At 33.4% G+C, this 21,242-nt stretch overlaps 1 protein-coding gene across 5 annotated transcripts in view; it reads right to left on the bottom strand.

The window, feature by feature from the left end:
• PCDH11X (protocadherin 11 X-linked) overlaps positions 1–21,242 on the bottom strand; it is an 800,197-nt gene that overhangs the window by 746,731 nt on the left and 32,224 nt on the right. For all 5 annotated transcript variants that reach the window (XM_074323530.2, XM_074323532.2, XM_074323533.2 and 2 more), the window contains one exon: positions 755–1,338. In XM_074323530.2, coding sequence (XP_074179631.1) covers positions 755–1,338 — 584 coding nt within the window. The remainder of the gene's footprint in view (positions 1–754; positions 1,339–21,242) is intronic.

Genomic DNA, 21,242 nt, shown 5'->3' with positions numbered 1-21,242 from the left:
TTTGCCTTCCCCACCCCAAGATCCAAATCAAGCCAAAATACTTTCTTCAGATTAACTGAAACTTTTTGACTAAAAGGCTTACTTACCTTTTACAGCAAATGAATGTTCTGTGTTTTGAAAGTATCAGAACAAAATGCAAATATTTAACATTAACAGCATATTGACTAAAATTATTCTCACTTTGATGACTCAAGATTCTTAAAGATCTTATCTTGACTTGAAAATCATTATGAAAAATATTTATCTTTATTCTATATTTGTGTGAAAATGCTAGTAACAAAAAAGATTCTATTCACCTCTCAAATAAATTTTTGGCATCTTTTCTAATGGCAAGATAAAGCTTTCTATCTAAAATAATCACAGAGGAAAACTGGCATTCTGGTTTGTGGATTTAACATTTAGATTTGCTTGTTTAGGTCAAGTTTGTGGCAGAGTCACAACTAGACAGATTAAAAGTAAGATATTGGGTTGGTTATTGAATTGTAAGTAGCAGAGCTGAGACCCTGTTTGAAACTTATAATGGATTGTTAAGGGAAACACAAACAACTGCTTGAAAATGAATATACATAAAATGAAGATTCAGATTCATAAACCCAATGCAATTGCAAATATTACAGTGATGAGTTTTCTCCACAATGCTTTGCTTAAACTGAAAAGTTAGGGTGGTGACTTACCCAAAATTTGAAGTACACTAAGATCCTTGTTTTGTCTTTAAAAAATGAGCTATCTTTATCAAAGAGTTTTTAAAACGCACCTTAATTAGTTGGTAGTTTTGAACTCCGTTTATTCCTATGTCAGGATCAATGGCCGCTGGAAGAGCATATCGAGAGTTTATAGCTGAGTTCTCTGGAATTGATATGTTGATAACCGTTGCTGGGAATAACGGTGCATTATCATTTATGTCTTCTATCAGAAAACGTATCTTAACCAGTCTAAATATTTCATCCGGCAAAACGGCAACCTCCACTTCATAAAAGCAAGGGTCGTCCAGCAAGATACCTGCACACAATTTCTCACGATCAATGCGTGCTCCAGTAGTGAAGATCTCACCAGTATCCTCTTCGATTCGGATCAGTGGCACATCCCCAGTCTTGTACACTAGCTTGAACTGCATAGGAGATGTTAAGGACTTGTCTGGAATCAGCGACAAGTTGAGGTCTTTCACCAAGTCGCCTATCAGGACGTTTTCTGGCATTTCTTCCCGAACAGTGTAGTTCTTCTCCTGGGCGCCAGATTGAAACACTACGCATGCTAACAGGACCGCAAATATATACGTCCCGGACAACAAGTCCATACCAGGTACACTTGTGACAGTTCTTTGTATCAACCCGCAGAGTACTGTCAAAGAGAAAAAAGAAGAAGAAGAAAGAGAAAAAGAGGAAGAAGAAGACATCAGTAAAGCCAACAATTAAATGTATGTTAACTAATTTATCAGTTTTAAATAAATAATTAAATGAAAATATTAGCAGAATCAACACTGTAAAATAAACTCACAGATTTGTTTTGAATTAAATATGCAATTTTACATTAAGATGAAAGTTAAGTGAAACCAGATACCTTAGTATTTAAGAGACCCAAGAATTTATAAAAGTGTTCACCATTGATAAAATATATAAAAGGTAATGTAATATATGAAGATGGTTAAAGTTAATAAAATAATTAAAAATATTTAATTCAATGGTTAAGGAAAAGTAAAGGTATATGTTAGCAATCACAAAAATATAATTATTATTCTTTGTTATGGTATGGAGTTCAAGTGCAATTCTTTTATTGGTAATAAATGTTTCATACAATATTATGTGTGTTCAGTTCAGGGCATCAAAATGTAAAATCCATCTAAATAAAAGGAGGCAAAGAATCATGACATATGAGAGACTCAGGAAGTTTGGATTAAAAAATAAGTCCTTTGACAGAGGAGAGGGGTTGATGTGACAAAAGCTAAACATGGGAAGAAGTATCATGTGAAAAAGATATTAAAGTTTTATTTATTTGGATGAGAGGAAAAACAATAGGGATAAATTAAGGGGAGGCAACTTTCAAATCAACACAAACGACTGGCTATTAAAGCATTCGGGGGGGGGGGGAACGGATTTCAGGAGAGAGTGAATTCCATATCTTTGGAAGTACTGATATAGAAGCTGGATCACCAGTATATCTCTACATATTTAAGATTTGGTAGACAATATGTAAACATTCAATGAGAGAACTGGATGAGAAGACATCCCAACTCTGAGAATTTATGTTTACAAGTGGCAGAAATATGAAATATGAAAACGGGTTTCCACATCTACAAAGTAAAACAAGAATTACCCAACTACAAGGAACAGCTTGACTAGGATTTAATAAAAAGAAAGGTGGACAGAGTGACGTCAGAATCACAGCAGTGTGAGGGGTCCCCTTGATCTCTCCCACTCAAGTTACAACAAGTGGAACATATAATTCAAGAAAGGATTCCCTGCACAACACACAAACATGTCTAACAGATCTGGGCATTAAAACATCTAAAGGTGGACTAATCAGGGCAAAAAGAGGAGGAGGAAGGGAGAAGAGCAGAGAGGGATGCTGCAGAAGCGGCCTGGAGCTCACTGCTGTTCCAGGGACATAGGAGGATTCAGACAGCAGGTGCAATCTCTGTGTCCCAGAGCATTCTTGCCTAAGTGATCAGCATATAATATGGCTGAACACAACAATCAGGGCAGAGACCTCAGGGCAGAGACTGAATACAGAAGTACAACAGCTGTGGTCTAGCAGCCCTCACTGCAAGGCAGAAAACAAAGCCTGGGAGCCTGGCCGCCTCCCCCCACCCTCCCAGAACTCGCCTCCTTGCACCCTCCCAGAGCTAGCAGCAGTCCCCAGAAAAAACTGTAGCAGTGAGTGTCGGGTTAAAGAGCACAAGAATATCAATAGCCGTGAGGACTAGAGAGACAGTTACTGAGTAGCAAATGCACACTGCACTTAATCCAGTGACAAGGGTGGAAATACAGAGGTGAGGCAGCTGAGGTCTGGCGGTTGCCATTACTGGAAGGAAAACAAAGCCACAAACACACCAACTGCCTCTCTCAGCTCACCCTGCTCACACCCTTCTCGGATGATCCCAGCGGAGGTACCTGGGAAACTCCAGGCAGCACAGCGTTGCATCTTGCTGCAGGGGCAGCACTGGGATTTCAGGGCCTGAGAACTCCATAATCCACCAAATTCTCCCATGGGGTGGTGCCATGAGACATAGGAGATGGGGTCACAGAGGGCACATCCACCTCCCCAGGGAATGTAAGGCATTTTTCATAGCCCAGCAAGGATCCCAGAAGCCTGAACACTGCAAGAGGAAATAAAATTCTACAGTGCTCCCTACTGGAAAACAAAAGAAAGACCTCTTCTTATCAACCTGTTGCAGAGTTCACTGCCATATGCCTAAGCATAGAAAGAATCTGTCAGATAACATGAACAACCAATGTCACAAGGCAGTTCAGAAAGAAAATGAAAAATCTCCGGAAAATAAATATAAAGATATGGAAATATGTGACTTAAATGACACAGAATTCAAGAGTGCAGTAACGAAAAAAATCAATGAGATGCAAGAAAACTCAGGCAGCTTACTGAACTCAGAAATAAACAAAATGAACAAAATAAGTACTTTATCAAAGAGACTGATACTTTAAAAAAAGAATCTAACAGAATTCTGGATCTGAAGAGCTCAATAAAAGAGATAAAGAATGAATTAGCAAGCTTAAGAAATAGTGATGAAGGAAAGAATCAGTGACGTTGAAGAAATAATGATATTGAAGACTAGATGGAGGAAAGAATTAGTGATATTGAAGATAGAAGTCTGGAAATGATGCAGATGGAAGAAGACAGAGACTTGAGAATTAAAAGAAAGACCTCTACAAGAACTGTCTGACTCCATCAGAAAGAGCAATATAAGAATAATGGATACACCAGAAAGAGAAGAGAGGGAGAAGGGCACACAGAGTCTATTCAAACAAATGGTCGATATGAACTTCCTAAACCTATGGTAAGAAATGGATCCTGGAATCCAAGAAGCAAACAGAACACCCAATTATCTCAATACAAAAAGGCCTCTACAAGGCACATTATGTTAAAATGTCAAAAATTAATGACAGTTTAAGAAATAATTCTCAAGGCAGCCAGGGAAAAGGAAAGCCCATTAGATTACCATCAGATTTTTCAGCAGAAACTCTTCAAGCTAAGAGGGAGTGGAATCAAATATTGAAAGTACTGAAAGAGGGAAATTAGCAGCCAAGAGTAATGTATCCAGCAAAGTTATCCTTTAGATATGAAAAAGGGATAAGACCTTTCCAGACACACAGAAGTTGAAGGAATTTTCCACCACTTGGCCTGCATTACAGGAAATACTGAAAGGGTTTATTTTACCTGAAACAAAAAGGCAAAAGGAAACAAAACTATGAGTTAGATGACTAACAGATAGACAGATGCAGAAAATTCCAGCCCTTATTCAGAACAGGGCACTATACAATTAAACATAACACAAAGGTTAAAGGAGGGAAACACATTAAAAAAAGAGAGAGAGAAGAACACAATGGTTACTGTAACTCAGAAATGAACTCACATTATAAATAGGGATAACTTGTGACAACAAAAAACATAAAAGGGAAGAGGGTAAAGGTCTGAATTTGCAAAGGGGAATGGAGGGAAGATGCATACAGAAGATAAAGGACTACTGTATATATGAAACTTTCCTTTGCATAAACTTAATGGTAACCATGCAAAAAAATCTAGAACTGAACACATAATAAAAAAAAGAAAACAGAGGGAAAAAAATCATAGAATAGCACCAAACTAAAATAACAGACAGAAATACAAAGGCAAAAAAAACATGCTAAAAAAACATGCTACAAGAAAACAAAAGATAAAATGGCTATAGGAAATCCTCATATATCAATAATCTCCTAAATGTAAATGGACTGAACTCACCAATAAAAAGGCACAGAGTAACAGTTTTAATCAAATTTAAAAACCCAACCATATATGCCTCCAAGAGACATATCTCAGCTGCAAAAACTCAAATATAGATTCAAAGTGAAAAGTAAGAAAAAGATACTCCAAGCAACAGGCATCCAGAGAAAAGCGGGTGTATTCATTCTTATAGCTGATGAAACAGACTTCAGGATAAAAAAGGTAAGAAGAGACAAAGATGGACATTTCATAATGGTACAGTAGACAATACAACAAGAAGACATAACATTTATCAATATATATGCTCCCAATCAGGGAGCATGAAAATATATAAAGCAACTACTAACAGAACTAAAGGAAGAAATTGACCAAAACACAATTATACTAGGGGACCTAAATACACCATTGACAGGTATGGATAGATCATCCAAACAGAAAATCAAACTGGAAATATCTGCCTTATGTGACACATTAGGCCGAATGGAAAATAGCCAACATTTAAAGAGCCGTTCTTCCCAGAACACAAAATGACACATTCTTTTCTAGTGTACTTGGTACATTCTAACGGATAAGTTATATGTTGGGACACAAAACTAGCCTCAGCAAATTTAAGAAAGTTGAAATCATACCAAGCATATTCTCCAACATCAATGCTTTGAAATTAGAGATCAACTGAAAAAGAAAAGCAGGAAAAAACACAAAAAATATGGAGATTAAACAGCATGCTAGTAAAGGACATCTGGGTCAAAGAAGAAATAAAATGAGAGATCAAACACTACATAGAAACAGATGAGAATGAAAATACAGCCTATCAAAATTATTGGGATCATGGGAAAACAATATTAAGAGGGAAATTTATATGATTCCTAGCCTTTCTCAAGAAACAAGAAAAATCCCAAATAAACAACCTAACATTACATCTTAAAAAAATAGAAAAAGAACAAATGAATCCCAAAGTCAGCAGAAAAAAATGAAATATTAAAAATTAGAGCAGAATTAAATGAAATCGAGAACAAAAAGACAGTGGAAAAAATTAATGCAACAAAGAGCTGGTTCTTTAAAAGACTAATAAAATTCACAAACCCCTGGCTAGACTCAATAAGGAAAAATGAGGGAAAACACAATAAACAAAATCAGAAATGAAAGGGGAGAACTTACAACAGACACCACAGAAATACAAAGGATCATACAAGAATACTATGAAAGAATATATGGTACAAAATTTAATAACCTAGAAGAAATGGGAAAGTTTTTAGAAATATATAACCTTCCCAGATTGAATCACAAAGAACTGGAAAGTCTAAATACACCAATCAACAGTAAGGAAATTGAATCAGTCATCCAAAACCTTCCCAAAAGCAAAAGTCCAGGACCAGATGGCTTCACTAGTGAATTCTACCAAACATTCAAAGATGATTTAATACCTGTCCTCCTCAAACTCTTCCAAAAAATTGAAAAAGACGTAACACTTCCTAACTCATTTTATGAGGCCAACATTATTACCCTGATACCAAAACTTGGTAAGGATAACACAAAAAATAAAACTCCAGACAAATATCTCTGATGAATACAAATACAAGAGTCCTAGACAAATACTAACAAATTGACTACAACAATACATTAAAAAGATTATACATCACAATCAAGTTGGGTACATCCGAGTGGTACAAAAATAGTTCAACATACACAGATCGATCAATGTGATACACCACATAAACAAAATAAAGGATAAAGATCAAATAATTATATCAATAGATGCAGGAAAAGCATTTGACAAGATACAACATCCATTTATGATTAAAATACTTAATAAAAGTGGGTATACAAGGAAAGTACCTCAACATAATAAAGGTCATATATGACAAACCCTCAGCTAATATCATAATGGTGAAAAACTGAAAGGTTTTCCTCTAAGGTCTGGAACAAGACAAGTATGCTTCATCTCACCATTATTCCACATAGTATTGGAAGACCTAGCCAGAGCAATCTGGCAAGAGAAAGAAAATAAATCCAAATTGGGAATGAAGAGGTCAAATTGTCCCTCTTATTAGATGACATGATTCTTTAAATAGAAAACCCTAAAGACTCCACCGAAAAACTATTTGAAACAACAAACAAAAACAGTATAGTTGTTTTTGGATACAAAATCAGTGCATAATAATCCACCCCATTCCTATATATTAACAATGAAATTTCAGAAAAATAAATTAAAAAACAAACTCAATCCTTTGTGCAATTGCAAAAAAAGAATAAAATACATAGGAATAAAGTTAACAAAGGATGTGAAGAATCTATATACTGAGAACTACAAGACATTCAAAGAAATTGAAAAAGACACAAAGAAATGGAAAGATATTCCATGTTCATGGATTGGAGGAATCAACATAGGTAAAATGGCCATATTATCCAAAACAAAACACAGATTTAATGCAATCCCCATCAAAATCCCAGTGGCATTTTTTCAATTAATAGAACAAAAAAATCATCAGATTTGTATAGAATCACAAAAGACCTCAACTAGCCAAAGCAATCCTAAGAAAAAAGAACAATGCTGGAGGTATCACACTCCCTGACTGCAGCTTGTACTACACAAAGGAACAATAATCAAAACAGCATGGTGTTGGCAGAAAAACAGACACATAGACCAATGGCATAGAATTGAAAACCCAGAAATAAACCCACTTATATAAGGGCAGAAAATTTTCAACACAGAAGCCAAAAACACACTGGAGAAAAAGAAAAAGCCTCTTCAATAAATGGTGCTGGGAAAATTGGAAAGTCACGTGCAAAAAAATGAAACTAGAATGCTATCTGTCTCCATACACCAAAGTTAACTCAAAATAGATGAAAGACCTAAACATAAGGCCTGAAATAATAAATTGCATAGAAGAAAGCAGAGATACTAAACTTATGGAACTTGGGTTCAAAGAGGATTTTATGAATTTGACTTTAAAGGCAAGGGAAGTAAAAGCAAAAATAAATGAATGGGACTATATCAAACTGAAAAGCTTCTGCACAGCCACAGAAATGATCAACAAAACAAAGAGGCAACCAACTGAATGGGAGAAGATTTTTGCAAACAATGCCTCCGATAAGGGGCTAATATCCCTTTATCGGAGGATAAGGGGATATCATCTTTTTAATAAAAATATATATAGGAGTCGTACAACTCAACAACAAAAAAACAAACAATCCAATTAATAAATGGGTAGAGGACCTGAAGAGACACTTCTCCCAAGACATACAAACAGCCAACAGATACAGTTTGGTTATTATCAGAGGGTAAGCAGGTAAGGGGAGAGGCAGAAGACAGTAAAGGGGGTGAAATATACGGAGGGTGCCAAAAAAATGTATACACATCTTAAGAAAGGAAAAAAACTATTATAATTGTAATAATATATACTGATAACAAAAGATTAATACAAGTCATGTGTATACACTTTTTGGCACCCCCAGTATGGTGATGCAAGGAGAACTGATTCTGGATGGTGAACACACAATGCAATATATAGATATATTATAAAATTTTACACTTGAAACCTATATAATTTTATTAACCAGTGTCATCCCACTAAATTTAAATTAAAAATATGGCTACTAGGAAATCTAATTTTGCCAAAAAAACAAAAATAAGCTGACAAGTGTACCATTGGTAAAACAAATAAAGTATTTGAAAACACATTACTGAGTTAAACAGTGAGTCAATAAACATACAATCTGTTTTTCCCCCTTGCTTATTATTTTTCACTCACTGAAATCTGACAAGATATTTCAGTTTGCCAGGTCTTCTGATAAAATTAAATAAGGAATATTTATTCCTTACATTTTGCAAAATTTTTCTTCAGTTTCCTGTATTAATTCTCAGTTTGATTTGTTTGATATAGTCTCAATTTGGTATATTAAATATACTTCGTATCTTATGTCACGAAGCATTTAATGTGCGTCTAGATGTTATTCTAGGTAATATGTTATGTAAACACAAATGAAATTTTTTATCACACTCCACTAAATCCTATGAGATGTTATATTTTTATCATTAAAGAGGGACTACTACAGCTATCAATGCATTCAGAATTTTTAAAAGATCAGGTGACAGATGGTGATTTAAAAATCCACTGCAGAAAAGTATTAATGCACATAGGTATCTAATTATGGAAATTCTCAATATTTATTAATAATCAGTAACATTAACAAAATTTTGGTAATGGTTCTAAAAACAGGGGGACTGATGAAATGATAAAACTTGCTATAGATATTATATTTTGATTATGCCAGACAATGTTATTTAACAATGTGTATTATTTAACAATTATGTTAAATAATTTTATCACTGTATAACACCACATCTGCATTAAAAAATATGCATATAGACAGGTCAGAGAACACAAAAGTGAAGAAAATGAAACTTTATTTGCAATAGGTAATAAAATAAATGTATTTGTTACAACAATTGAGATAGTTTAGGTCATGAGGAGAACCAACAAGTGAACTAGATAAACTTGAAACATCTTATTTTATAACTTATCACTAAATTTAAAAGTTTTATAGTATGGGTTCAGCCTCTTTCCTGTGTTGAGTGGTTTGTGCCATTCATAAAATATTTTAAGTATAATAGTGTGCTGCACTAATGCAGTAGACATTCTCTATCCTAGTAACAACACAAAAAGACTATTGCCTGTGGTATTTTTAGCATCATTTGCTCAATGATGAGCATTGGGATTACATAATATAGAAATCTTCTCAAGATTCATTCTCTTGTGTGTTATTGGCTTTATACTTCTTTATGAATGTTAGAATAAAACACCCCATTTATACTTACTATGAGTTAATATGTATACATATACATGTGTACTATAAATGTGAATCCAGGACATCTAAAAAAATGAGTGTCTATGTGTGTGAATTTATAAATACCATGCAAACATAAGCAAAAATAAAAATGGGACACTGACAATTGGAATTCAAACTACCACTCTATTCTTATCTTACCCTTAGGTATTACATTATTACAACTGGCAGAAGAATACTATAGACCATTTTAAAAAACACTGCATGCCTGTTGCAATATCTCTACACAAGAGGAGGAATTAAGAAAGGGTCCTATTTCCAAGTAGTCCCCTCTCCCAATCCTTTCTAAATCTGTTCTACTCTACCTTTAAAAACATCATCAACTAAGACATTTTAAACTGTGTTTTATCACTTGCAGTTCTTTTGGATGTTTAAAAATAGAGGGGGAAAAAAGCAGTGTCATTTCTAAAACTGAAGGTTTATTCATTTATTCAACAAATATTTATTAAGCAATTTTCATGTGCCAGACACCATTCTGGGCCCTGAGAATATATCAGTGAACAAAACAGACAAAAACCCTTGCCCTCACAGAGTTTATGTTTGATACTATAAATATTTGAAAATGTCTTTAATTCAGTGTTGAACCAGTATATAACAAACTCAACTCTGCCTCTAGCAGGATGTAAACAAGCATGCTGAAATAACCTCAATCTCCAGATTCTGATTCCAAACCTTGCATTTTCCACTTGAAAAAGTATTGTTATCTCTAAAATTAAAATGATTTTCCTTTAAAATTATGAGTTTAGTTCTTTGAACAACCAATGCAGAAATTTAGCTACTGAATATGAATATGAAGAGTCACTACTTAGTTTTATGGAAGCATGATGAATTTACTTCAGATATTCAGGGAAAATATTCCTACACACATAACTTTGCTTGGCTGTAATTTTCTCTTTCTCATGAACAAATGATAAGATAACCTTAAAATTCTTTACTTAGTAAAATTCTTTACTAAGCCTGAGGCTAGTTTGGAGATTGATAGGGGAAGCACAATGAAAGCAGATACAGAGAATTAAAATTTTCTACATGTGTCAGTAGCGCCATTCCTGTTTAAATGATATTTTTTGTCTGCAATACATCATAGTTCGGTAGGCAACAGTCAGAGAAGGACAGAATCATAACACTTAGAGAAAGCAAAAACAGAAACAACTGTAAAATTTTAAGAGATGAAAAGCAAAAATGCAAGTTTATTTTATAGTCTCTGATCAACTTGGTTCTAAATAGGTAAGTAGGTAGAGGAACTAAGTCTCTACTATATGCAATTTTGTGTTCAAATCTCAAAAGTGATGTTAAAATGGTTGTCAGAAGGATTCTAAGGCATAATTTCCCTGACATACTTGTTACATTTTACTTCATTAGAGTACGGTGTTTAATTTGTGATATACTTAACTAATTCTATATGAGTGAATGGTTTACATGCTACAAAAACAAATTCTTAAAAATAGTACAAATTAGGTATTATATGAAAATAAAAAATAAAACAACAAATGAACAGCACAGACAAGCAAAAATTCATAGACACAGACAACAGTTCAGTGGTTACCAGAGTGTAAGGGGGGCTGTAGAAGAGAGTAAAGGGGTCAAATATACGGTGACAGAAGGAGATTTGACTTTGGGTAGTGAGCATGTAATGCAATATATAGCTTATGTATTATAGAATTGTACACTTGAAACATACATAATTTTATTAGCCAATGTCACCTCAATAAATTTAATAGAACAAATAAAATACAGCATACACACACACACACACACACACACACACACACACACACACACAGAGACGTTGTCCATGATCCTAACTCTACTTGGCTCCCATCATTCTAATTACTCGAACGTCTCATGAAGTCAAAAATACACCATTAAACAGCTATGATGTATTATACAGTTACTTCCATGTTCTTGTTCTCATGCATAGTCAAAGCTTCTTTCACAGACTGGGAAAATGATAAGGTAGTTCTTAAAGTTGACAGGAAGGAATCTAGAACATTGCAAGAAAAGTAACCACATTTCAAGAAAGACAAACTGAAGAAACTAATTAACTTGATACTTTCGAAGGGACTGAACACAAGTAAAGTGGGGTTGGTGCACTGGCTGTCTGTCCTGTTTGACTTGACTATTTCCTATGTATTCCTAAACTTGAAATGTCAAAATGAAAGATTTAGGTACTTTAATTCTTTAAAACTGTTATTTTTATTAAATTGTATTCCACAAAGCATTCAATCATTTTATTTCTTTTTGTGTAAATCTAATTTTCATATTTGGGTCTAATCTCTCTAAGAAGTGTATTCCATCAATGTTGCTTCGTTCTCTAAAATGTTTACCAGTATATTTTGTTGAGTCATCCTAACACTCCACAACGGTTAACGCAGTGTTTTCTAACAGGGTTTCAAATCTGTTAGTCATCAATGCTCAAATAGCACTTATAAGGCAATTTATGAAGGTTGCTCTTATATTTTAATTTTTCTGGATTTTTGATATATGATTTAGGGAGCATTTGTAAAATGGTTTTACATATTATTCAAGCAAGTAACATATTCTATATGGCAAAATGTTCACCCATCATCATATATTTTTACCACCTTGTGGTGAATTTAATCATGAGTATTTCAGTATCTATTAATTATTTTAATATATTTGATCCATAAGTATGATATTATCGTAATAAATAAAATCTTAGATTCCCCAAAGGTAAAAGAATAATTTCCATTCTGTGCATTTTAATTGCTCTCACTGATTTCAAATCAGTTATTTCATTTAATCTTTATAACTATATGATATATATGAATATCTGTGCACATATTAATTTATATATTAAATTTTATATCAAATAGGCATTAATTTCATATCCTATAAGTCCCCTAGATGATCATATTTTAAGATCATGTTTTCAGAAAGTAAACAAATGGTAGAAATTCATGACTTCACTGGGAATTTATTGAATAGTTTATTCATTCAATAAAATGATTTTTAGATATGTAAGGATAAGTGATTACTTTTATTAATTCCTGTTCTCATGAGTGAATAAAACAGTATAGGTTTAACCAGGAAAAAAAAAAGGTGATGACTTAGTACATTTTTTATTTGTGTCAGCTGTTAATTTATCAAAATCATGATGTAATAAAATCAACATTTAAAGGAAATGAGATATACCACCATAATTTTGAAAATGGTGGTTGGAAACAGTTCCTAGTTTATAGTCTGAAAATGAATCAAGGTAAGGCATTACTTATAAGAAAATGAATAGTATCTATTAACTTATTGTTCCAAGGAACAGGGAGATGACATTCATTCAACCAGGAAGAAGCTCTTCTTGGTAAGATGACTTTGGGGTGACATAAATCCACAATCAGTAGCTACAGATCATAGGCCACTAAGCAAAAATTATGTAACAACTTTCTAAAAACCAATCTTGCTACTTGGTTTATCAACTGCTTAACAGGTGCCTCAGGCTAAAGCTTCAGCAAAAATCCTTTCTTCGTTTCTTAATTCTTATACTTTTCCATATATCTTAATACTATTTTTGTTTTGTGTTATTTCAAAACCAAAAGAATCTGGATGGCAAGTTAAAAATGATATCAATGAATAAATGTATAGAAAAACATTTGAACCATAAATAGGACACATACAGGCCACATTCTGATACGTTTAATTTAGGGGAAGAAACTAATTAGGCAGAATTCTGAATTAAAAACTGAATTAACATTTATAGTTAAATTAAAAGCCACTTCTTGTTTGTTCTTAATTTGTACAATAAATTCATATTCTGGGTTTGGTCTGATTTTCAAGAAGGAATCGTGTTTATAAGGGATACAATTCAAACGTATTTACAAATAGCTCACACAAAGATAAATTATACATGCTAGTATTTCTACTGTTTTTCCTTCCTATTTCTAATACATAAAAAAATGTTTTTTTGATGTAGCAACATCCCTCAAACCTGTGACTTATTTCAAATTTGTCTTAACATTTTAATTCCAAATAGATCGTGTTTCCCCCAGAATAAGACCTAGCTGGACAATCAGCTCTAATGCGTCTTTTGGAGCAAAAATTAATCTAAGACCCAGTCTTATATTATATTATATAAGATCCAGTCTTACAGTAAAATGAGACTGGGTATTATATTATATTACATTACATTATATTATGTAAGACCCAGTCTTATTTTAATATTATAGTAAAATAAGACCGGGTCTTATATTAATTTTTGCTCCAAAAGACACATTATTGCTGATTGTCTGGCTAGGTCTTACTTTCGGGGAAACATGGTAATTGTGACACTAAACATTCAAACTCCAACTTAGGCATTCAAAAACACCTTGCTAAATTTGAAAACTCTTAATTTTAGAGAATGCCTATTGGGTCCTATTTCAGTATTATTAGTATATTTGAAAGTGTACAAAATGGGCAATAAAAACTGGGTGTTTTAGGGGCTGCCAGGTGGCTCAGGTGGCTGGAGTGCTGTGCTCCCAACACTGAGGTAGCTGGTTCGCTTCCTGCATGGGCCAGTGAGCTTTGCCCTCTACAGCTAGATTTGTGAACAACAACTCAGCTCAACCTGGGACTGCGCTGCCAGTGGGCTGCGGTGAGCTGCAGCAAGGGGCGGGCTGGTGGGGGTGGAGGGGGGAGCGACCAACTGGCTCAGCCAGGTCGAGCGTGATGCCAATAATACCAACATGGGCCAGTGAGCTGCAGTTCTCCACAACTAGACTGAGAACAACATTGGCTTGACTCTGAATTGAGGGTGGGGGGCCAGAGGGGATGGGGGAGGGGCAAAATAAAACAACAAAAAACTGGATGTTTATAATACCTGAAGATTTAGCTCTTCAAAAATAGAAATTTAGGTATAAAACACAGCTTCCATAAAAATGTTTTAAATGGAAATAATTGTAGAGATACATATTTTATAGTGTAGTTCTCTACTCTAAATTCAAATTAATTATTTCACATATATACAAAAATGATTGGTAGGCCTTTTTATTTAGTTTAGCAGTGCATAGGCACTGTGCCAAATACATAATAAGAGTTTAAGGAATGTTTATTAGATGGTTGGGTTTCTAATTCTTTTGTTTTAAATTTGTTTTAAAGATATTACTACAAGGACTGGCAAAGACTCCAAGAAACAACAGGTGTCTTATATGACAACTTGGAGCGTTCATTGTTTCATGCATTCTGTTTCATTAAAAGGTCTACATTTTCTGGTGAGTACTATATTTTAGAGCACAATCTTTTCCTGCAGATATTTTCGTTACAAATTACATTAGGTTGTTCTTAGGCAAGCAATTTTCCCAATTAAAGGTAAAACAAAATATTTAAATTAATTCTAATCCTGTATTTTTTCCAAATATTTATAGATTCCTGTTATTTGATTTTTTTTCTTTTTATCCTGTTTCCCACTTTGGATCACCACAAATCTCACTCAGGTTCATAAAATAATTAAAAGTGATTCCTTTCCTTATTAGTAGTGTTCATTCACCATACCCCACACTTTCTCACCACAAGTACAGACAGTTTTCCTTCCACACAGTAATAGACTTGCATATTGGAAGAAGAATTTCATGCTACTTTTTTTTGGTTTTAATCAAGCAGTGCATTAACCTCAAAATGAAATCACGAATATGCAAGTTCCATCTCCACGGAGTTGGATGCAGTTTTGTCCTTTGGACCAGCAAGCACTAGCCAAATACTAATTGTGGAATATTCATGAGATATTTCATTTTTATAATTAAAATAATAATCTTCGTGTTTCAGAGTGTATGTTCTTGTGTGTATGTATGTGCACATGCACAAAGAGATAATTTCAATGAAAAAGGCCTTTTGAAAGGCCATTCATTAAACAATAGTTGAAATGGACATGGTGTGGTCAGGGTTACTCTCATATTAAGGCAGTCCGGAATCGCAGTACTTTGACAGTGTCCCACACGAATGCATGTGAAGACCAAAAAGATATTTTTATTTAGGCCTTTACTGTTATTGGTATTTTTATTAATTTAGCTATTGCATTTCTTAAAAAAACATATTTATACTTTGCTTATTTATGAAGGTTTGCAAGAAAAACTTAGACATGTCTTCTGAAAGTCAGTATTCACAATGGTTTTGAAAGCGTTTGCCAAAGAAAGAAAATAAAGACATCATTCTTCCTGTTAGCTACTGGAGGCTCAAATTATTGTGTTACTTTACTTCCCAAAATATTTTTGGTTTTCAGAATTACAACTTACTCTGATGATTTCAACTTAAAACAAAGTATGAAATAGTTTAAAAATGGTCATTGTCTCATTTTAAGTAAGTTACAATCTCTATATAGGCAATAAATATATAATACTGTCCTCAAATGTTCTTATTATTCCAAGAAATACTAGACGTACGGAAAGATGGTTTTTCCTTTCCAAAGATATTCAAATCCTTAATGGAGATCATAAATGAGTTATCACAACCAGAACTATTTCACACCTGCTGTATCTGGCACTCACTCTAGGAAATTGTGACCACATGCTGCATTAATTCTTCCCATAAACTGACAGTCCTAGAAAATTAAAAAACAAAGGCCAGTGCTAGTCAAAATAAAATTGCTTTGTGTAAGAACATGATAGTATAGATGGGATAAGAACAAAAGTTTAGAAGCAGAGGTGATTATGCCCTGAAAAAAGGAAGCCTATTTTTGTACATTATAGTCATATTTGGACTATAACTAATATCTGGAGCTCTGCAGTCCAATACAGTAGCCCTCGCCATATGTAGCTGTACAAATAGAAATTAAATTAAATAAAAAATTCAAACGCTTAGTTGCACCAAGCACATTTCAGGTGTTCAATAAGCAAATGGGGTTAAGAGCTGCAGTATTGGACCGTGCAGATTATAGACCATTTTTATCATGACAGAAATTTCTATTGGACACTGCTGATCTAGAGCAAGAGGAAAATAATCTTGAGCTATGCATGCACTCAGGAAAGTGAAATGATAATCGGAGTACCATCATAGGCAGGGGACAAATAAAGGATAAAATGATGCAGTAAAATGCATTACTGAATCATTTAAGAATGAATGCTGTTTATGATATTAAATCTTGAAACTATTAGGTGGTGATTATTTTTTACTAAATTTATTGGGGTGACAATGGTTAGTAAAATCATATAGGTTTCAAGTGTACAATTCTGTAATAGATCATCTATAGACTGTGTTGTGTGTTCCACCTAGAGTCAGTTCTCCTTCTGCCATCGCATGTTTGACCTCTTTTACCCTTGTCTACCTCCCCCTCTCCCCACTTTCCCTCTGGTAACCAGTAAACTGTTGTCTGTGTCTACGAGTTTTGTTTTTGTTTTTTTTTTTATTAAATTTATTGAAGTGACAATTGTTAGTAAAACTACATAGATTTCAGGTGTACAATTCTGTATTACATCATCTATAAATCCCATTGTGTGTTCATCACCCTGTCTATGAGTTTTTGTTTGTTTGTCTTGTTCGTTTGTTGCTTTCAGTTTTACAAGAGATCGGTAACCTGTTAATTCAAGGAGAAACGATTAAATTTCCCCTCATTTTGAATTTGGAATCAAACTGCTTGAAATACTCTGAGACAAAAAAAAAGTGTGATTTTATGGTTATAAATAAATAATATCTTAATACAGAATTATTTTCATAAAATATTACCTCAATAAAATCTATGATAAATGCTATATAAATAAATGTACTGTGTCTGAGACACTAAATTTATGAAGAGGTAATATACCAATACAACTACCCACTTGATAGTTTTTAGTATATTGGGTAGGGACAATAGAAGTGTGAGGTACTCACCATGTTCTGATTTGCCACCATCATAATCCTCATACTGATAGTATGAAGAATCTTAGGCATGGTAGAAATCATCAATTCTTTGAAAACTTCAGACAGGAAACTGAAGGGTATAGTGTAAATATCCTAATAGACAACTGCATAAGTTTGTCTTACTTTATAATTAATCAGAAACGCATGCATACTATAAATAAGCACCTGTAATGTAGAACCACACAGTGTAAGCTACTGTTTTCTAGCATATCTAATTATTATTTCGTTCTCAATCTTTCTCTGCTGTCCCCAAGTACACACTGTTCTCCTTCTCTGAACACACAGTCAAAGCACTGATATACATTGGCTGCCTCAATTTACAAATTTCCTCATATTTGTTTCTGTGCAGACTTAACCCTTGACCTCCAAGTTCTCCGCAGTGCTGGATACAGTCTTAATAAACACTGATGATTTTGTTATTTTTATCTATTTATGTTTTAATAAACAAATAATATTTAATAAAGAAAAGGCTCATAAAGAACTTAGAAAAAGTGAGATAAACCCTCAGTAAAAGCAATTACCCACTGAAATAGAAATGGATGTTTCAGTTTTCCAGTCAGTCTTGCTCCTAGTCCTTTTTTTCCCTAAAATTCCTATTTTATATGAGTCAGCTACTCTAAATTTTATTTACATTGTCTTTCAATTCTATTTAAAAACAAATGGGAGACATAGAAGTAATGTACGGAGGAGACTCTAACATTCTACTTTCATTTAAATTTTTACATGATACTTTTCAGAATTTATTATAACATTATATATAAAACTAAATTTAGATGTGTATTTTGTATGTTAGGTATTGTTTTTTTACATTTTCCATATTCACTATATAATGTTGTTCTAATTGTTTTTCATTTACTCAAACGTATTTCTTTTCCATGTGTCAATATGTTATATCAAAGTCAAAATATGCTCTCTTTTATAGGGTATGATTTTTTCCAATATTACTTTGAAACTAATAATTGAGTCCACAGACTAAAACAAGCTAGAAAAAAATAAGACTTATTTTATGGGCCTTATTCATTAGAAAATATAAAACCAATTTTGCCTACACTATCATTATCAAGTGTATAAAATAATTGATAGCTTAATTCTACCATGCTAACAAAAAGAAGCCATTTCATAGAGGCATTATTGAAATACATTTTGGGTTGATCTTCTAGTTTGAAAAATAAGTGAAATTGCTCCATAAACAGAATGAACTGAAGAACTCCATATAGATTCATTTTTGCAACTGTCTTAATGACCAGTATAGACTTCAGGCAAATCATTCATTTAGAGAGTCACACATACTGAAGCAAAATCATTCATTTAAAGCTATTGTTAAACATAGTTAATGTTGAAATTGAGACAACCATTAATTTCCCTACTTAAAAATCAAAGTCATAAAATGTTATTATATCCATATAAAAACTGCCTTGGCAAAATGAAATTTTAAAAAAATTATTTAAGATTTTGTGGCATGAGCTATGGAGGTGGATTGCCTGGTTTTGAATCTGTGATCCACCACTTATTAGCTATGTAACTTTATACAAGTTTTTAAAATTCTCTGTGTCTCAGTATAAAACAGAAATAATAAAAATAGTATCTACCTCGGCGTGTTATTGTGAAAACTGAATGAATTAACATATGTAAAGTACTTAGAACAGTTCCTGGAACCACAATAAGTATTGTGTTTGTTATTGTAGCTGTCATTACCATAAAACTAAAGAAAACAGATTAAAGTAAGTAGCTGTGACTTTGGACAAGAGAGTTAATTACCCTGTGCCTCATTTTCTTCATATGATTAGTAGAGTTGAGGTTCATCTCTAAGATCATTTTTTGTTCTAGTATTGAAATGAGCTTTATTCATAAATCTGTAATCATTTGTATAATGGATCTCAATTATATTCAATGCTACAGTTTTAAAGAATTTTATATCACAATTCCTTATGTAAAATCAAGATCTCTTATAGTCATCAACTGCATATTTAATATAATTTTAATTGACTTAAAATTATGCTTATAAGGTTTAAAGACTCTATGCTTTTTTTCAGTAAGTAGTAATCTTACGGTTGTTTCTAGGTTGGGAACAAATAATTTTGTATATAACTTAAAATGGAAACCTTGTTTTAAAAGAGCATTTTAATGAAATTTTTCTTTTTTAGGGTTGTTTTTTGGTTTTTTTTTTGTAATATTATTTCCCCTCAAAATTTTGCAACTCTTGAAAACATTTTCAAAAAGGATATATTCCAATGACATTTATCTTTAGGCATTATGATTAGTTTTGAAATACTTAAACTGATCAATTTATTCCTTTGATGAAATAGGAAACATATATTGACTCATTGGATGATTTTAATTAACATTTGAATTTTTAAAGAACAAGTATAAGTTAGAGAAAATGGAGGGGTATTTTAGTCGGATAATTGTAATACATCTTGAAGCCCTGTGTTGAAAATATTGAAGCAAACACATCTCACAAAATCAAGTGATTTTTGACATAGTATTTCCAACTGAAATATGTCATGATTTTGTATTGAAAATGATAAATATTCAACTTCTGTAAAGTTGATCACTTAAGAAAAAAAGATAATTAAAACCTGCTAGAGCTGACAACTACAACATTGCACCTTCAAAATTTTCCACTAATTACAGCTGCTAATTTTTAAGAGGAACTATTAAAGTGAGTCAGATATGACATAAGGACAGCTCCTCCACCTCTTTTTTTTTTATTTAGAAGAGAAGTTTTTCTTAAACTAAACATTTCCAAATATATTATGTATCCATAATATAATTTAATGTAATTTTTATGGACTACTTTTCCTTTTTTTTTCATTAGTTTCAGGTGTACAAAGCAACGTAACAGTTAGACATTTACACCCCTCAGAAAGTGATACCCCTCCAATCTACTACACTTCTGACATTGTATATAGCTGTTACAATACCATTGACTATATTCCCTGTGCTTAACTTTACATTCCATGACTATATATATATTTAATTATAGTTGACATTCAATATTATTAAATATATATTTAATATATATAAAATATTGTATAAAATATTAAATATATATATTTAATTGTAGTTGACATTTAATATTATCCTACTTCAGCTTCAGGTATACAGCACAGTGGTCAGGCATCTACAGTCTATGAAGTGATCCCCCTGACAAGTCCAATGCCCATCTGGCACTACTTTTACTTTTTTTAAATTTATTTTATTGGGGAAGGGGAATAGTACTTTATTGGGGGAACAGGACTTCAGGACTTTTTTTCCAAGTCAAGTTGTTGTCCTTTCAATCTTAGTTGTGCAGGACGCAGCTCAGCTCCAGGTCCAGTTGCCATTCCTAGTTGCAGGGGGCACAGCCCACCATCTCTTGCGGGAATCGAACTGGCAACCTTGTGGTTGAGAGGACACGCTCCAGGAACTGAGCCATCTGGGAGCTCAGCGGCAGCTCAGCTCAAGGTGCCGTGTTCAATCTTAGTTTCAAGGGGCGGGGCCCACTATCCCTTGTGGGAGTCGAGGAATTGAACTGGCAACCTTGTGGTTGAGAGACCACTGGCCCATGTGGGAATCGAACCAGCAGCCTTCGAAGTTAGGAGCATGGAGCTCTAACTGCCTGAGCCACCGGGCTGGCCCCCTACTTTTACTTTTTTTGA

The sequence above is a fragment of the Rhinolophus sinicus genome, chromosome 18, assembly GCF_057876585.1.
Source record: "Rhinolophus sinicus isolate RSI-liver-muscle chromosome 18, RSI-T2T, whole genome shotgun sequence".
Classification (NCBI taxonomy): Eukaryota; Metazoa; Chordata; class Mammalia; order Chiroptera; family Rhinolophidae; genus Rhinolophus; species Rhinolophus sinicus.
Note: the sequence above shows the minus strand (reverse complement) of the source record. Positions and strands in the feature narration are given on the sequence as shown.